Source organism: Bombina bombina, chromosome 12 (genome assembly GCF_027579735.1).
Source record: "Bombina bombina isolate aBomBom1 chromosome 12, aBomBom1.pri, whole genome shotgun sequence".
In the NCBI taxonomy this organism is placed as follows: domain Eukaryota; kingdom Metazoa; phylum Chordata; class Amphibia; order Anura; family Bombinatoridae; genus Bombina; species Bombina bombina.
Window position 1 is genome coordinate 140,754,236 of NC_069510.1, and position 19,782 is coordinate 140,774,017.

The following is a 19,782-nucleotide window of genomic DNA, read 5'->3' on the forward strand; positions in this document are numbered from 1 at the left end:
ACAAACCTGAAGTCATTTTTAAGAAAAATAAAGATCTCAAAAACTATATAGCACCTACTAAACTCAAACAAACGACCAATAATGGCACCCTAACTAATTGGTGTGGGGGGCGCGTAGGTTTATATTCGTGTAAAGTTTCTGATTGTGTAATGTGCCCTTTAATAGATACCAATCATAATATTTTCTTTTATTTTGATGGTAGTCGTTCATACAAGTGCAAATATAGGTGCACTTGCCACACCAATTTTGTAGTATATCAACTAAGTTGTAAATGTGGCAAAATTTATGTTGGTAGGACCAAAAGAAAAATAAAGTATAGGCTGAGAGAACACATAAATAATATAGAAGCAGGCTTTGATAACCATAGCGTATCCTACCATTTTAAAATCTGCCATAATCAAAATCCTAAGGACCTTAGTATAACAATTATAGAATGGGTAGCACAAGACAGATGGGATACCAACAGGTTGTTAAAGCTGAGACAAAGAGTAACCTTTTGGATCAAAACCTTGGATTGTTTAGAGCCAAAAGGGCTAAACATAGAATTGGATATTCAGGCTTTTTTATAAAATAACTCCTCCACTATATCTTAAAATTGTCTTCCAAATTTTAGATATTAGGATACCTTATCTGTTCCTAAATGTATATTTATTCTATTTTCTAATATGTATCACCTATATTTTTCAATAAGTACCATCAATTTGGGTTTTTATTTGTTTTTAATATATATTTTATATTGGGATATCAATTATTCAATACGTTAAAATAGAACCTAAGACCCCTACATAGTATTAAAATATTTTGCTCTTATTTCCTTTTAAAATGTATACTTGATAATATGTATTTAAATAGCTAATGTATTGCATTTTATATTTTATTTCCAAATGTATAATTATGTAATTTTTTTAACATATCATGCATTATTTATTACACAATTGTTTTTATTTAACATGTCATTTTGAAGAATGTTGTACTTAATAAGTATTATATTTATTCTGTGGATGTGATAAGAGTACCAATCTTAACTTTATTTGTGCCCGTTATACACCTTTAACTTAATGCTGTATAAAGTAGGAGTGCTATTGGTACACTCCGGTATATAAGGGCCTGTTATGAGCTGATTCAATATTCTTGACAAAGTCCCGTCGAACGGGACGAAACGCGTAGAACATTGCAGCTCATCTTTGTGGTCCCCTGGAGGATCCGTAATTCACTTTACCATCTACGAACGCATCTATCACCAAGCGCACCACTGACGTCACCGCCCCGCGTCTGCAGAGCAGGCCGGTTTGGTTTGGTTTGCCGCAAGGAGATTCCGCCTACTAAAGACATTCCTCCCACTACAGAATACAGACTTGGGGGAATTTTAAATTTGAAGAAGCGGGATACGCATAAGCAGACGGCTTTTTATGGCCATGTATGCTATGAGCATCTTGTAAGTTCATTACCTACTGTGTGTATTTTATTTAATAAATAGTTTATGCTACACTTGAGTCCGCGATCCTCTCGCTTTTGTTTTGTATTCTTGAATCTTACCTGTGGAATTGAAGCATGACCGTCAACATTTGACTATGATGAACTAAATTTAAACCAACATATAACATTTTACATTTCAAAGCCGTTTTTTACAATAAATTATTAAAGACAACCACATGATTGTTAGAGCGATGAACTACACGTCCTTAGTGAAACATACATCAATCCTGATTGCTATGCTAGTCTGTTCGACCACCGGTGGAAACCCGCTTCCAAGCCCTAGGCGTACATAGTTCAAAATAACCTCTAACCTTATAGCATGCTATGCACCAATGGTCAACTCAGGGCAGCTCAATCTATATCTAGGGCTTCCTATAATATATCAGTTGGCAAGTGGAAGGCTTGTATTATATTAACCATACAACGGTAGAGCTAGTTGTCTAGCTCATACTCAACCTATACCTCTTTATCTAATTTAAGTAAGATATATCTCCGGGAGTTAATTGTGAGTCCTTCCTGCAAAAATAAATATTAACCAACCTCACTCAATAAACATAAGTCAAATATAAAACTCTCATTAAGTAGAACATTGAAAACTACTAAATTGGAGGGAAACAATTTAAATGTATCAGGAATGCAAGTCTGTCCTCCCGACGTCGGTATATAGTGCCCTGACCTGAAATCAGTCAGGTCTCTGGTATCAATTACCGCCTATTTAAGTAAGACCATTCAGTCGGGACAGAGCAGCACACCCACCAGTCAAAACAACATAGAGTCCCCCAGTAGACCACATCATGACTCCTTTGAAGTCATCTTTCTAAGTTTGGTACTTATCACTTGTCTGATGATAAACCTCCAGCTGCCGATTCCCTCAGGAGTAAGCCCATAGTTGGCGACTGTTGTGAGAGTGAGTCCATATCAAAAGACTGACTTTTCCCAAAAGACAGTCTCTGTGGCAAGGGATGCCATTCGGAAGCCATGGGTCTAAACTCTGAGGAGGGTGGAGTTATCGCTTCCTCTTCTCTGATAGGAGAAGCCGTTCCACCAGTCGCTGAGACTTCGATCCTGAACCATTCCTTCAGGATTTGTTAGCCTTTAAACGAAGTATCTGCAATGAACATGCGGCCTTCCTTATGGATGAGGAGCTTGGTAGGATAGCCCCATCTATATTTGATGTCCATTTGTCCGAGGGATTTAGTTATCTCCCAAAAGGTTCCCTTCCTCTTAATGGTGAACTGTGATAGGTCTAGGAAGACTTGAATATGTCAAACGTTCATGCATGTTAGGGTTAGAAAAAAACATAGCTTTCATAATCTGTTCTTTGTATGTGAAGAAATTAAATCTTGCAATTACATCTCTTGGCTTTTCCATGGAAACATTTCTTCCCCTTGGTAATCTATGGACTCTGTCAATCATTATTTTGTTTGGGGTCAGAGGTGCTTTCAAATATTCACAGAACTCCGTTAGAAATTTTTCAAGGTCAGGCACTGCAACTTCCACCGATATACCCCTGAAGTGTAAATTATTCCGGTGAGACCGGTCCTCCATGTCTGCCAGTTTTCCCTTCAGGGAATCAATCATATCTACCAACGTTTGGGAGTGATTAGATATATTAGCCTGCTCTACCGCAAGGTCCTTTTGCTTTTTTCCAAGGTTTCCACCCTCTCACTAATCACTCCAATATCCTTTTCGCAGATCAGCTACTGACCCCTTGATAGCATTCATGAGTGATTCTTGAAGGAGATTGAGCCTCTGTGTCAAAGTTGTAACTATGTCAGAAACCATGGAGTTCTCTAGTTCAGGGGTTGTCTGGGAATACTATTCTGAGTATACCACTTTTCCTAAGGAGGATAAGTCAGAGTCTCTATTTTCAACAGACCTCTCTATTAAGGTCTTTGCTCTGAAGTGATCAGCTACAGATTTCCTTATGTCTGAGGAATTTGTTGCCTTCTTTTTAGACCCCTGTGGCATTGTAAAGTTGTCTTGTATCTGTCTGTCTGCAGCTCTAGAGATATATCTAAGCAAGGAATCAGTGATAGACATAGGGGATAGTATGTCAGTACCGATGGACTATATTAGATCCCATCACACCAAATTCCTTGTTTTGTCATGCAACCTACATTTTGCACCCTGGCCAAATAAGTCCAGACCAGTTCACCCACTCATCTGGGTCTATATCTTGTACTCCTATCTATCTATCTATCTATCTATCGGGTACTTATAGAGCACAAACTAATCACCCGTGAGCGTCTCAAGGCGCTAAGGGAAAGGGGGAGGGGGGAGGGAATGAGCATTCAGTTGAAGAGCCAGGTTTTGAGGTCCTTTCTGAACTTTGCAAGGGAGGTGGATTGTCTGAGGTGCAGCGGGAGGGTGTTCCATGTCTTTGCTGCCATGTGGGAGAAGGATCTTCCGCCCGCTGTGGATTTGCTGATGCGGTGGATGACTGCGAGTGCTTGGTCGGCTGATCGTAGTTGTCTGACGGGGGTGTAGAAATTTACGCAGTGGTTGATGTATTCGGGTCCGATGTTGTGTAGGGCCTTGAACGCGTGAGTAAGGAGCTAGAAGGTGATTCTCTTGTTGATGGGGAGCCAGTGAAGGTTCCTTAGGTGTTCAGTGATGTGGCATTGGAGAGGGGTGTCGAGGATGAGTCTGGCTGAGGCGTTCTGGATACAATGGAGTCTCTTTTGGAGTTTGATGGGGGAGCCTGCATAGATTGCGTTGCTGTAGTCCAACCGGCTGCTGACGAGGGCGTGGGTGACTGTTTTCTTGGTTTCGGTAGGGATCCACTTGAAGATTTTTCGTAGCAGGTGGAGAATGTGAAAGCATGTTGACATGATGGCATTGATTCGTTCCATGGAGAGTGAGGAGTCCAGGATGAAGCCTAGATTTCGTGCGTGGTTAGTTGGGTTAGGAGGGTGACCTAGTGCTGTGGGCCACCAGGAGTCGTCCCATGCAGCATTTATTGGGTCCGAGGAGGAGGACTTCGGCTTTGTCTGTGTTCAGTTTGAGCCGGTTGACATTCATCCAGGCGGCGACTGCGGTCAGGCTTTCATGGACATTCTTTTTGGCGGTGGTGGGATCTCGGGTGAGTGAGATGATTAACTGGGAGTCGTTGGCGTAGGAGGTTGTGGCGTCAGACGATGGCGGTGAGAGGGGCCATGTAGATGTTGAAGAGGGTGGTGCTCAGCGAAGAGCCTTGCGGTACACTGCAGTTGACTGGTGTGGGTTTGGAAGAGAAGCGCGGGAGTCTGACCTTCTGGGTCTTGGCCGTGAGGAAGGAGTTGATCCATTCCAGGGATTTGCTGCGGATGCCAGCGTCGTGTAGGTGGGTGCAGAGGGTGTTGTTTGTCCAAAGCTGCTGAGAGGTCTTAATCATGTGAGATGAGGCCTTCACACATATAATTTTCAGCTTAGCTTTTTATCTCTCTATGCGTAAATATAGGGCACTATATCTAGTCAGTACTTTTGTAAGTCTATGTTAAATTGAAGGTACACACAGTGTGATTACAGTCCCGGTACAAGATTCACCCTTCTGGATGTTGCAAGAGCCAGAACACAGACTGTGCAGTTGAGGCCTATACGTTTTTTCTGGCCTCTATACTTTAATGTAGGCACGTTTGGGTTGTTGTGGGCTGTTTGAATGAGTTTATGGTCTAGTTTAGCTTGGGGACCTGTACTCACTGTGAATCTCCTGGGCAGGCAACCTAAGATCCAGTATCTCAGCCTCCTCACCGTCCTGTGGAGCGGGTATATGGCCCTGCTCTCCAGAGCCCCAGGGCAACGTTAAAGTTGAACCGCAGCTTCTCCTTAACGAAAAAGGCAGTAAGTGTCCAAGTGTTTGCAAGCGGTTCTCCATTCTCAGCTGGATGCGGCTTATGCTGCTCTCTATCGTGCAGCCACACGGCCTGGTAAAAGCAACCTACCGCTCCTCTATTGGTGGTCGCGTTGGGTAGATAAGGTCAATCCACAGTAAGGTTCACTGATCAAATGACCTATCACTCCGGAGCGGAGCCCCGACCCTCCGGAGTGCTGTAATGCCAAGGTTCAGAGTAGTAAAGGATTATTATCAGTTATTTGTAGAGCGCCAACAGATTCCGCAGCACTATAAAGACTCTGGAACTTCGTAAGGCAATGTCGCTGTCTTCTCCAAAAATCTCAGGAGAGGGTCCGGTAGAAGTTCAAAGTGTACCTGGCTATTTCGTCCTTAATGTCTGGCTCCTGCAAAACAAATTAGGACTGGCTAGTACACCAAGATATTATCAAATATACTCTAGCTCCACGGAGCTTAGCTCTATTGCGACCACTTGGTTCGGTAGTTAGCTCCGCCCCCCATCATTTTGATATTTATGCTTCCTCCAAAGCTTCTTTAGGCAGGAGAGTCCTTCATGCTGCAGTGTGCAGCAAATAGGAATTACAGTCTTTTTGTTCCACCAGTCCTTAACATGGACTCCCAGCTTGGGTATTGTATCCGACGTTATGGACATCTATGGACTCTCATCATTTACAAAAGAAAACATAATTTATACTTAGAGATACATTTCTTTCTTTCGTAAAAAAGGACCATAGCACCAGCCATGTTTTTTTCTTTTCTATATGGGCGACAGTTCTTCTTTGCACCTCTTAACCCTCCTTTCTGTCTTTCCTACCTTTTATGTCTCTCTCCTCTGCTCGGCTATATATAAACTGAGTGGGGAGAGGAGGTGGGCATGATTACAAGCTCTTGTGGGGGTTCTTGACCTTCTCCTGGTAGCAGGAAATATAACCAACATGTTATGGACAGCTCTATTTCATGGTGGTCTTGTGGAATTCACAGCTTGGGTATAGGATCCCACTTGTGATGGCTCTTTAACTCTCATTATCTTATGAAAGAAAGAAAAAAAATAAGCTTACCTAATAAATTAATTACAAGTTTTTTGGGATTACAAGTTTTTTGCCTCCTCCTATTAGACTGGACTTTAATCTGTCATATGATGGCTTGTGGACTCAACGTCACAAAATAAAATGAATCAGATAAGCATACATTTTGTTTTCCTGTCTGTGATATTCCTACCTGTAAGGAACAGTATACATCGTTTTTTATATAACTGCATGTAATAGACAATACTATAAAGAAGAATATGCACAAATACTGATATTAAAATCCATTATAAAACTTTTTAAAAATTTACTTACAAGCACGGGAAGTGTATGTACAGAGAATTAGAGAATCCAGAAAGAAAACATAGGTTGCAACAGAAATAACTGGACCTTGATCTAGTTCTATAAACCGTCTAGAAGTCTTATACTCCAGACCTCCTAGGAAATAGCCTGTATTTATGAAACAATCTATTTATGATTAACACAGTTTTTAAACAATGTAATGCTTATCACCCAGCAGAAAACAAACATCTAATTTTCATTCACCATGTTACTAAAAGTCCCAAATTATCCTTTTCTTTTTCCCTCACAAATGTGAATACTAGTTAAAGGAACAGTCTAGTCCAAATTTTTTATTGTTTAAAAAGATAGATAATCCATTTATTACCCGTTCCCAAGTTTTGTATAACCGACACAGTTATATTAAAGGGACACTGAACCCACATTTTTTCTTTCATGATTGAGATAGAGCATGCAATTTTAAGCAACTTTCTAATTTAATCTTATTATAAATTTTTCTTCGTTCTCTTGCTATCTTTATTTTAAAAGCAGGAATGTAAATCTTAGCAGCCAGCCCATTTTAGGTTCAGCACCATGGAGATAGCTCTTGCTTATTATAAGCTTACATTTATCCACCAATAAGCAAGCATAACCCAGGTTCTCAACCAAAAATGGGCTGGCTCCTATGAATCACATTCCTGCTTTTTAAATAAAGATAGCAAGAGAACAAAGAAAAATTGATAATAGGAGTAAATTAGAAAGTTGCTTAAAATTGCCTGCTCTATATGAATCATGAAAGAAAAAAAAAATGGGTTTAGTGTCCCTTTAATATACTTTTTACTTCTGTGATTACATTGTATCTAAAGGCTGTGACACACTGCAAGCGGAGCGGCACGCAGCATGTACATGCGGCTGTGCGCGCTCAATGTGTCCTGCCTTTTCATCTCTGAGCACTTTGTTGCATCCAGTCACGTAGCCGAGCGCTCAGAGATGAAATATCTAAATTTCAGAAGCAATGCGACGCGAAGCAACTGCTTCACCTCGCGCCGCATCGCTTGCAGTGTGTCACAGCCTTTAGCGTCTGCAGACTTCCCCGTTTATTTCAGTTCTTTTGACAGACTTGCATTTTAGTCAATCAGTGCTGACTCCTAGGAACTCCACGTGCGTGAGCACAATGCTATTTATATGAAACATGAACTAACACCCTCTAGCTTTGAAAAACTTTCAAATGCATTGAGATAAGAGGTCACCTTCTTAGAAATTGGCATATGAGCCTACCTAGGTTTAGCTTTCAACTAAGAATACCAAAAGAACAAAGCAAATTTGATGATGAAAATGAATTGTGAAGTTGTTTAAAGTTGCATGCCCCATCTGAATCATGACATTTTAATTTTGACTAGACTGTCCCTTTAAAACCAATCAGCTTCTCCTTATCAATCACATTTCTCCAACATTGGTGTGTCCGGTCCACGGCGTCATCCATTACTTGTGGGAATATTCTCTTCCCCAACAGGAAATGGCAAAGAGCACAGCAAAAGCTGTCCATATAGCCCCTCCTTGGCTCCGCCCCCCCAGTCATTCTCTTTGCCGCTCTGAACAAGTAGCATCTCCACGGAGATGGTGAAGAGTATGTGGTGTTTAGTTGTAGTTTTTTATTCTTCTATCAAAAGTTTGTTATTTTGAAATGGTACTGGTATGTACTATTTACTCTGAAACAGAAAGAGATGAAGAGTTCTGTTTAAAAGAGGAGTATGATTTTAGCAGCAGTAACTAAAATCAATTGCTGTTCCCACGCAGGACTGTTGAGCCCAGAGAACTTCAGTTGGGGGGAACAGTTTGCAGACTTTTCTGCTCAAGGTATGACTAGCCATTTTTCTAACAAGACTGTGTAATGCTGGAAGGCTGTCATTTTCCCTCATGGGGATTGGTAAGCCATTTTCTTAGACTCAGATAGAATAAAGGGCTTATTATGGGCTATTAACTGGTGGACACTCTTAAGGGCTAAATTGATTGTTTATTTAAGTTATTATTAAAGTTTTGAAGTGGATTTCAAACTTTTTACTATTTGGGGAACGTTTTTATCGCCAGGCACTAGTTAAGACACCTTCCCAGCCAGGAAGGGCCTTTCTCTGTAGTAGACAGAGCCTCATTTTCGCTCCATTATTGCACAGTTTCTTTTGAGTGCAGTGCATGCAGCTGCATGTGAGAGGGTCTGGTATCCACTGAAAACGTTCCTAGAAGGCTGGAATTGGTATCGTATACCCCCTGGGATAAGTGAAGTCACAGTAAAGGCTGTGGCTGGGACTGTAGTGGGGTTAAATTGCAAACGGCTCCGGTTTCCACATTTTAAGGGTTAACAGCTTGAAAATTGGGGTGCAATACTTTGAATGCATTAAGACACTGGTGAAAATTTGGTAAAGATTGGATAATTACTTCATAGTTTTTCACATATTCAGTAATAAAGTGTGCCCTGTTTAACATTTAAAGAGACAGTAACGGTTTTGTTTAAAAACGTTTTTTGTGCTTTATTAACCAGTTTAAGCCTGTTTAACATGTCTGTACCTTCAGATAAGTCATGTTCTGTATGTATGGAGGCCAAGGTGGTTCCTCCTTCAAATGTATGTGATAATTGTGCCATGGCGTCCAAACAAAGTAAGGACAGTACTGTCACATTTAGTAAGGTTGCCCAGGATGATTCCTCAGATGAAGGAAGTAGGGATAGTTCTGCATCCTCTCCTTCTGTGTCTATACCAGTTATGCCCGCGCAGGCGACCCCTAGTACTTCTAGCGCGCCAATGCTTGTTACTATGCAACAATTGACTAATATTTTATCCAAAATGCCAGGATTTCAGAGAAAGCGCGATTGTTCAGTTTTAAACACTGTAGAGCAGGAGGGCGCTGATGATAATTTATCTGTCATACCCTCACACCAGTCTGAAGTGGCAGTGAGGGAGGGTTTGTCAGATGGAGAAATTTCTGATACAGGAAGAATTTCTCAGCAGGCAGAACCTGATGTTGTGACATTTAAATTTAAATTAGAGCATCTCCGCGCATTACTTAAGGAGGTGCTATCTACTCTGGATGATTGTGACAATCTGGTCATCCCAGAAAAATTGTGCAAGATGGACAAGTTCCTAGAGGTCCCGGTGCACCCTGATGCCTTTCCAATACCTAAAAGGGTGGCGGACATAGTGAATAAGGAGTGGGAGAAGCCAGGCATACCTTTTTGTCCCTCCTCCTATATTTAAGAAATTGTTCCCCATGGTCGACCCCAGGAAGGACACATGGCAAACAGTCCCTAAGGTCGAGGGGGCGGTTTCTACACTAGCCAAACGCACGACCATTCCGATTGAGGACAATTGTGCTTTCAAAGATCCTATGGATAAAAAATTGGAGGGCTTGCTTAAAAAGATTTTTGTACAGCAAGGATACCTCCTTCAACCTATTTCGTGCATTATTCCTGTCACTACAGTGGCGTGGTTCTGGTTCGAGGAACTGGAAAAGTCGCTTAGTAGGGAGACTCCATATGAGGAGGTCATGGACAGAATTCACGCACTTAAGTTAGCTAATTCCTTTATTTTAGACGCCGCTTTGCAGTTAGCGAAATTAGCGGTGAAAAATTCAGGGTTTGCAATTGTGGCGCGTAGAGCGCTCTGGCTAAAGTCTTGGTCGGCGGATGTATCTTCCAAGACAAAATTGCTTAATATCCCTTTCAAAGGTAAGACCCTTTTTGGGCCAGAATTGAAGGAAATTATTTCAGATATCACTGGGGGAAAGGGCCATGCCCTCCCACAAGATAGGCCTTTCAAGGCTAAGAATAAGTCCAATTTTCATTCCTTTCGCAATTTCAGGAACGGACCGGCTTCTAACTCTGCAGCCTCTAGGCAAGAGGGTAACGCTTCCCAGACTAAACCAGCTTGGAAACCAATGCAAGGCTGGAACAAGGGTAAACAGACCAAGAAGCCTGCTGCTGCTACCAAAACAGCATGAAGGGGTAGCCCCCAATCCGGGACTGGATATAGTATGGGGCAGACTCTCTCTCTTTGCTCAGGCTTGGGCAAGAGATGTTCAGGATCCCTGGGCACTAGAAATAGTCTCTCAGGGTTATCTTCTAGAATTCAAGGAACTACCCCCAAGGGGAAGGTTCCACATTTCTCACTTATCTTCAAACCAAATAAAGAGACAGGCATTCTTACATTGTGTAGAACCTGGTTTCTCAACAGCCGGGCCGTGGCCCAGTACCGGGCCGTGATAGCCCTGCTGGTGGGCCCTGACCTGTCATGCCCCCACTGCACACTCTTACCCCACTGCACACAAGGGGCAGACTGAGACCAATCAAGGCCCCAGGAAAACTGTCTCACACTGACCCAAATGTATTCAAATTTATGCAAATGAACATGGTAGCCTCCCTGCCCTAACCCCAACAGGCCCATCAACCTCCAGAGCCAGGAACCCCAACATTAAGGGCCAAAGAAAGGGCCCCCAACCTCCAGGGCCAGACCTCACACTCCATGGCCCTCACAGCGACAGACCCTCGGCAGGACCCCCACACTCCAGGGCCCCCACTAAATCCACACTGAACTGATTAGTTACTGATAGGGCAAATCCCTGCTGCTTACTATATATATATATATATATATATATATATATATATATATATATATATATAAAATCTACCGGGCCCTGGACATGTCCAGCTAAAATTTACCGGGCCTTGACGTGGTTGAGAACCACTGGCGTAGAAGACCTGTTAAAGATGGGAGTGATACACCCAGTTCCAACTGTGGAACAAGGTCAGGGGTTTTACTCAAATCTGTTTGTAGTTCCCAAAAAAAGAGGGAACTTTCAGACCAATTCTGGATTTAAAAATTCTAAACAAATTTCTCAGAGTTCCATCGTTCAAAATGGAAACCATTTGAACAATTTTACCTACAATCCAGGAGGGTCAATATATGACTACCGTGGATTTAAAGGATGCGTATCTACATATTCCTATCCACAAAGATCATCATCAGTTCCTAAGGTTCACCTTTCTGGACAAACATCAGTTCGTGGCTCTCCCATTCGGGCTAGCCACTGCTCCCAGAATTTTCACAAAGGTGATCGGGTCCCTTCTAGCGGTTCTAAGACCAAGGGGCATTGCAGTGGCACCTTACCTGGACGACATTCTAATTCAAGCGTTGTCTCTTTCCAAGGCAAAGGCTCATACAGACATTGTTCTAGCCTTTCTCAGATCTCACGGGTGGAAGGTGAACGTAGAAAAGAGTTCCCTGTCTCCGTCGACAAGAGTTCCCTTTTTGGGAACAATAATAGATTATTTAGAAATGAAGATCTTTTTGACAGAAGTCAGAAAGTCAAAGATTCGAAACGCTTGTCAAGTTCTTCTCTCTATTCTGCAGCCTTCCATAGCTCAGTGCATGGAAGTAGTAGGGTTGATGGTGGCAGCAATGGATATAGTTCCTTTTGCTCTAATTCATCTAAGACCATTACAACTGTGCATGCTCAAGCAGTGGAATGGGGATTATACAGACTTGTCTCCAAAGATTCAAGTAGACCAGATAACCAGAGACTCACTCCATTGGTGGTTGTCCCAGGATCACCTGTCGCAGGGAATGAGTTTCCGCAGACCAAAGTGGGTCATTGTCACGACCGACGCCAGTCTATTAGGCTGGGGCGCGGTCTGGGACTCCCTGAAAGCTCAGGGTCTATGGTCTCGGGAAGAGTCTCTTCTTCCGATAAACATCCTGGAACTGAGAGCGATATTCAATGCTCTCCAGGCTTGGCCTCAACTAGCGAAGGCCGGATTCATAAGATTCCAGTCGGACAACATGACGACTGTAGCTTACATCAATCATCAGGGGGGAACAAAGAGTTCCTTGGCGATGAGAGAGGTATCCAAAATTATCAAATGGGCGGAGGATCACTCCTGCCACCTATCTGCAATCCACATCCCAGGAGTAGACAACTGGGAGGCGGATTACATGAGTCGTCAGACTTTCCATCCGGGGGAGTGGGAACTCCACCCGGAGGTGTTTGTCCAGTTGACTCAATTATGGGGCATTCCAGACATGGATCTGATGGCGTCCCGTCAGAACTTCAAGGTTCCTTGCTACGGGTCCAGATCCAGGGATCCCAAGGCGACTCTAGTAGATGCATTAGTGGCGCCTTGGTCGTTCAACCTAGCTTATGCGTTTCCACCGTTCCCTCTCCACCCCAGGCTTGTAGCCAGGATCAAACAGGAGAAGGCCTCGGTGATTCTGATAGCTCCTGTGTGGCTGCGCAGGACTTGGTATGCAGACCTGGTGAATATGTCATTGGCTCCACCATGGAAGCTACCTTTGAGACAGGATCTTCTAATACAAGGTCCATTCGAACATCCAAATCTAGTTTCTCTGCAGCTGACTGCTTGGAAATTGAACGTTTGATCTTATCCAAGCGTGGGTTTTCAGATTCTGTGATAGATACTCTGGTCCAAGCTAGAAAACCTGTGACTAGAAAGATTTACCATAAAATATGGAAAAGATATATCTGTTGGTGTGAATCCAAGGGATTCTCCTGGAGTAAGATTAAAATTCCTAAGATCCTCTCCTTTCTTCAAGAAGGTTTGGATAGGGGATTGTCAGCGAGTTCTCTAAAAGGACAGATTTCTGCTTTATCTGTCTTGTTACACAAACGACTGGCAGCTGTGCCAGATGTACAAGCTTTTGTACAGGCCTTGGTCAGAATCAAGCCTGTTTACAGACCCTTGACTCCTCCTTGGAGTCTAAATTTAGTTCTTTCAGTTCTTCAAGGGGTTCCGTTTGAACCCTTACATTCCATAGATATCAAGTTACTATCTTGGAAAGTTCTGTTTTTGGTTGCTATTTCTTCTGCAAGAAGAGTGTCTGAAGTATCTGCTCTGCAGTGTAACCCACCCTATCTGGTGTTCCATTCAGATAAGGTCGTTTTGCGTACTAAGCCTGGTTTTCTTCCGAAGGTTGTTTCCAACAGGAATATTAACCAGGAAATAGTTGTTCCTTCTCTGTGTCCAAATCCAGTTTCAAAGAAGGAACGTTTGTTACACAATTTAGATGTAGTTCGTTTTTTAAAGTTCTATTTAGAAGCAACTAAGGATTTTAGACAAACCTCATCTTTGTTTGTCGTTTACTCTGGTAAGAGGAGAGGACAAAAAGCTACGGCTACCTCTCTGTCTTTCTGGCTGAAAAGCATTATCCGATTGGCTTATGAGACTGCCGGACGGCAGCCTCCTGAACGAATCACAGCTCACTCCACTAGAGCTGTGGCTTCCACATGGGCCTTCAAGAACGAGGCTTCTGTTGATCAGATATGTAAGGCAGCGACTTGGTCTTCTCTGCACACTTTTGCCAAATTTTACAAATTTGATACTTTTGCTTCTTCGGAGGCTGTTTTTGGGAGAAAGGTTTTGCAAGCCGTGGTGCCTTCCGTTTAGGTAACCTGATTTGCTCCCTCCCTTCATCCGTGTCCTAAAGCTTTGGTATTGGTTCCCACAAGTAATGGATGACGCCGTGGACCGGACACACCAATGTTGGAGAAAACAGAATTTATGCTTACCTGATAAATTACTTTCTCCAACGGTGTGTCCGGTCCACGACCCGCCCTGGTTTTTTAATCAGGTTTGAAAAATTTCTTTCTCTATACACTACAGTCACCACGGCACCCTATAGTTTCTCCTTTTTTTCTCCTAACCGTCGGTCGAATGACTGGGGGGGCGGAGCCAAGGAGGGGCTATATGGACAGCTTTTGCTGTGCTCTTTGCCATTTCCTGTTGGGGAAGAGAATATTCCCACAAGTAATGGATGACGCCGTGGACCGGACACACCGCTGGAGAAAGTAATTTATTAGGTAAGCATAAATTCTATTTTCTGAGTACCCTTTTTATACCTTGACAAAGTTACATGCCTGTTTCCAACAAAGACCGACATTTTGTTTAATGCATTGTAGTAACTACTTTGCTTAGTAATATTGTGTACTCACAACCATCCTCTGTATGATTGCAGGTTTCGTCTCTCTCCGGGCATGGAGCCCTCTAGCACTGTTGTTGCCTTAGAATGGCTGGATGTGCAGGCAGCTATTGGAACCAAAGTATCTGACTATATCCTGCATCACAAGAAAGTGAATGAATACACAGACACTGAGTTGTATACAGGTAGGCCACTTTTAGATTGCACTATTATTAGGGTGATGTGAAGCTTATCTAACATTGTCATATACATTACCTATGTTAGACATTGTCCAATCATGATGGTATTTAAGGTTTATATGGTGGGGACTTCAGACAGTTCTTTGCTTCTCTAATATTATTGTGTAAACAATGCATTAGAAATATTTTGTCCTGGAAAAAAATGGTTTTCTCATTTTGCTATTTTTTAAAATTTTATAAAATAGAAAGAAATCAGCTATACACAAATTAGTTATTTACTACAATATAGGCGGTTGAACAGGTGTATTTTAGGGTAAAGTTAAAAAGTATCATCTTCAGATGGGCTTATGGGTGGCAGTTTTATAATAGGCTTAGCTTGAAACATCTGTTAAATCTGTTATGGGTTTTAACAATGACCTGGAATTTTTCAGTTTGCAAAGATATCGGGATTTTAAAGTGTTCCTTCTATGTCATTTCTCACTCTCCACACATAAATGTCGATCTTTAAACAATTACCAACTTGCCTCTCTGTTGCCTAAAACATTTAAATAAAACATCTTGAAGAAGCCAAATATGAGCTACAGGCAGCCTGCATGGACAAATAGGGATACAATTCTTATTCCTTAAAGGCATAAAAAGACCAAAATATTTCTTTGTGATTCAAACTGAGCATCCAATTTTTTTAAAAAAAAAGTTTTTTATTTACTTTGTTCCCATGGTATTCTTGTTGAAGAAATGCCTACAAATGTGTCTGGAGCACTAAATGGCAGTACATAATGCTGCCATCTACTGCTCTTGCAAATGGATAACATGCTTGCAATGCTGTTGCCATATAGTGCTCCAGATACATACACACGTCTGAGCTTACATCCCATATTTTCATCAAAAGATACCAAGAGAACAAAGAAAAAATTATAATAGAAGTAAATTAGAAAGTTGTTTAAAATTGTATGCTCTATCTGAATCATGAAATAATTGTTTTTGGTTTCATTACCCTTTAAAGCAACACTAACATATTGGTTAGAACAACATTGTCAAGAAAGCATTGACTCAAACATTCTGAAATTATTCAACAAAACCGTCTACATCATGCATAAATAAATAACAATAACACTTTTTTTTATAACGCTGATATGACAGTGAAACGTTTGTTGGGATTGGTCTGATAATGTAAACTAATATTAGAAAAGAGCATGATTTTACAAAATTGACACAGTATATTTAATATATCCAAGAATTTATTTTGTGTTGCATGCCTTTCTTATTCTTTATAGGTGGTTAGAGTCCACAAAATCCTTACTCTTAGAAATTCACTTCCTGGCCACCAGGAGGAGGCAAAGACACCCACAACAAATCTTTAAAGGGACAGTCTAGTCAAAATTAAGCTTTCATGATTCAGATAGGGTATGCAATTGTTAACAACTTTCAAATTTATTTTTATCATCAAATTTGCTTTGTTCCCTTGGTGGTATTTCTTTTTCAAGATACGATGAGTCCACGGATTTCATCCTTACTTGTGGGATATCGCCTCCTGGTCAGCAGGAGGAAAAGAGCACCACAGCAGAGCTGTATAAATAGCTCCTCCATTCCCTCCCAACCCAGTCATTCTCTTTGCCTGTGTTAGTTAGATAGGAGATGGCAAAGTGAGGTGTTAGTAAAGATTCTTCAATCTCTGGTTTCTCGGGAGGTAAAGGCATCTTCTCCCGCAGGATAAGAAGATTGAACTTAAAGGGCGACAGACTCATTTTCGTTCCTTTCGGAATAACAAAGGAATTGCTTCCTCTTCCTTCCCTACGCAGGAACAACCTAAGCCTGCATGAAGGCCCAACCCTTCTTGGAACCCCAAGCAAACCAAGAAGCCTGACATTGGAACTAAGTCAGCATGAAGGGCAGACTATCCCTTCTTGTTCAGACTTGGGTGCGGGATGTTCAGGATCCCTGGGCTTTAGAAATAGTGTCCCAGGGGTACAAGTTGGAATTCAAAGATTTTCCGGTTCCTGCCTTCTAGATTATCTGCGGACCAGATGAAAAGAGAGGCGTTCTTACGTTGCGTAGAGGAACTCTCTGTCAGCGGAGTGATAGTTCCCGTTCCGGAACAGGAACAGGGTCAGGGTTTTTTCTCAAATCTGTTTGTGGTTCCCACAAAAGGGGAACCTTCAGACCGATCTTGGTCTAAACGAAATTCTAAAAGTTCCATCTTTCAAGATAGAAACTGTACATTCCATGCTACTACTGATTCCAGAAGGTCAGTTCATGACCACAGTGGACATAAAGGAAGCATGCCTTCATGTTCCCTTCCACAGGGTCCATTACAAATTTCTAAGGTTTGCATTCTTAGCAAACACTTTCTGTGCATGGCTTTACCTCTCGGCCTGGCCACTGCTCTAAGAATATTTACAAAGGTGCTGGGATCTCTTCTTGCGGTTCTTTGATCACAGGGCATTGGAGTGGCGCCGTCTCTGAGCGACATTTTAATTCAAGCGCCATCGTTTCAACAAGCCGGATCCTATACCAACCTTACCAACCTGTATTATCCTTCCTGTGTACTCATGGGTGGAAGATAAATCAAAAAAAAAAAAAAAAAAAAAAGCTCCTTGTTCCCGAGTACAAGGATACCCTTTCCAGGGACCATAATGGATTCCCTGTAGATAAAAAAAAAAATTCTGACAGAGGTCAGGTAAACTAAGTTGTTACTTCCTGTCGTGCCCTTCAGTCCACTCTCCGACCTTCGGTGGTTCAATGTGTGAAAGTAATTGGGCTGAGGGTGGCGACAATAGATATCGTCCCTTTTGCTCGGTTCCATCTCAGTCCTCTACAGCTAAGCATGCTCAGGCGATGGAACGGGGATTATACAGACCTGTCTCCTTCTGTTAACTTTTAATCGGGAGACAAGGGATTCTCTTCAGGGGTGATTGTCTCTGGATCGTCTATCCCAGGGAACCTGCTTTTGCAGGCCGGCTTGGGAAATTGTGACAACAGACGCCAGCCTTCTAGGGTGGGGAGCTGTCTGGAACACCCTGAAGGCTCAAGGACTTTGGACTCAGTCAGAGTCAGTTCTCCCTATAGACATTATGGAACTGAGAGCGATTCTCATTGCATTTCTGGCCTGGCCTCGGTTAGCTGCCGCCAAGTTTATCAGGTTCCAGTCGGACAATATAACTTCTGTGACTTACATCACTCATCAGCGGGGAACAAGATGTTCCCTAGCGATGACAGAAGTATCCAAACTGATCAGTGGGTGGAGACACATTCTTGTTGCCTGTCAGTGATCCACATCCCGGGAGTAGACAATTGGGAGGCGTTTTTTTTGTGCAACAGCCGTTCCATCCGGGGGAGTGGGAACTCCATCCGGAGGTGTTTTAAAATCTGATCCTCAAGTGGGGACAGCTGGAGTTGGATCTGATGGCATCTCGAAGGAATGCCAAACGTCCGAAATACGGATCGAGATCCAGGGTCTCCCAGGCGGACTTAATAGACGATCTGACGGTTCCTTGGAACTTCAATCTAGCATACCTGTCTTCTCCATTTGCACTTATTCCTCGGGTAATTGCCCGCCTCAAACTGGAGGGGGCGTCGGTGATATTCATAGCACCGGCGTCGCATCAAAGAATTTGGTATGCGGGTCTGATAGAGATCTCTACCACCTTTGAGACTGCCGTTGAGGGGGGGCACTCTCATTCAGGGTCCCTTCCGTCATCCAAATCTAGCTTTTCTGAAGCTGTCTGCATGGAGGTTGAACGCTTCATTTTATCCGAGCGTGGGTTCTCTAATCCGGTCATAGAGACCTTGATTCTGGCTCGTGAGCTTGTAACTAGAGAATTCTACCATAAGATTTGGTATTGATACTTTTTTTGGGATGTTTCCAAGGGCTACTCTTGGAGTTGAGTTCAGATTCCTAGAGTTTTGTCTTGTCTTCAGGAAGGTCTGGAGTAGGGTTTATCTGCTAGTTTCCTAAAGGGTCGAATTTCGGCTCTATCCTTTTCGTTTCACAAACGTCTAGCAGGTGTACCAGATGTACAGTCTTTTTGTCAGGCCTTGGTAAGATTCAGGCCTGTGTTCAGACCAGTTACTCATCCATTGAGTCTTAATCTGGTTCTCAAAGTTCCTCATGGGACTCCATTTGAGCCTATGCGTTCCTTAGATATCAACTTGCTATCTTGGATAGTTCTTTCTTTTGCAAGATGTACCGAGTCAACGGTTTCATCCTTACTTGTGGGATATTATCCTTCCTAACAGGAAGTGGCAAAGAGAGCACCCACAGCAGAGCTGTCTATATAGCTCCCCCCTTAACTCCACCCCCCAGTCATTCTCTTTGCCGGCTCTAAGCAGGAAGGGTAAAGTGAAAGAGGTGATAAAGCAGTCTGGAATTCCCTAAAAGCACAGGGATTGTGGACTCAGGAGGGGGCCCTCCTTCCGATAAATATTCTGGAACTAAGAGCGATATTCAATGCTCTTCAGGCGTGGCCTCAGCTGGCTTCGGCCAGATTCATCAGATTTCAGTTGGACAACATCAAGACTATGGCTTATATCAATCATCAGGGGGGAACAAAGAGTTCTCTAGCGATGATAGAGTTTTCAAGAATAATTCGATTGTCAGAGGCTCACTCTTGCCATCTGTCAGAGATCTATATCCCAGGGGTAGAGAATTGGGAGGCAGATTTTCTAAGTCGTCAGACTTTTCATCCGGGGGAGTGGGAACTCCATCCGGAGGTGTTTGCTCAACTGGTTCAGCTATGGGGTACACCAGAATTGGATCTGATGGCGTCTCGTCAGAACGCCAAACTTCCTCGTTACGGATCCAGGTCAAGGGATCCTCAGGCAGTACTGATAGATGCTCTAGCAGTACCCTGGTCGTTCAACCTAGCTTATGTGTTTCCACCTTTCCCTCTCCTTGCCAGAATCAAACAGGAGAGAGCTTCGGTGATTTTGATAGCGCCTGCGTGGCCACGCAGGACTTGGTATGCAGACCTGGTGGACATGTCATCTCTGCCACCATGGACTCTGCCACT

General features: G+C 42.7%; 1 protein-coding gene across 1 annotated transcript in view; it reads left to right on the forward strand.

Annotated features, from left to right (window-relative positions):
• ASTN2 (astrotactin 2) overlaps nucleotides 1-19,782 on the forward strand; it is a 1,265,353-nt gene that overhangs the window by 845,147 nt on the left and 400,424 nt on the right. The window contains exon 16 of the mRNA XM_053695400.1: nucleotides 14,631-14,779. Coding sequence (XP_053551375.1) covers nucleotides 14,631-14,779 — 149 coding nt within the window. The remainder of the gene's footprint in view (nucleotides 1-14,630; nucleotides 14,780-19,782) is intronic.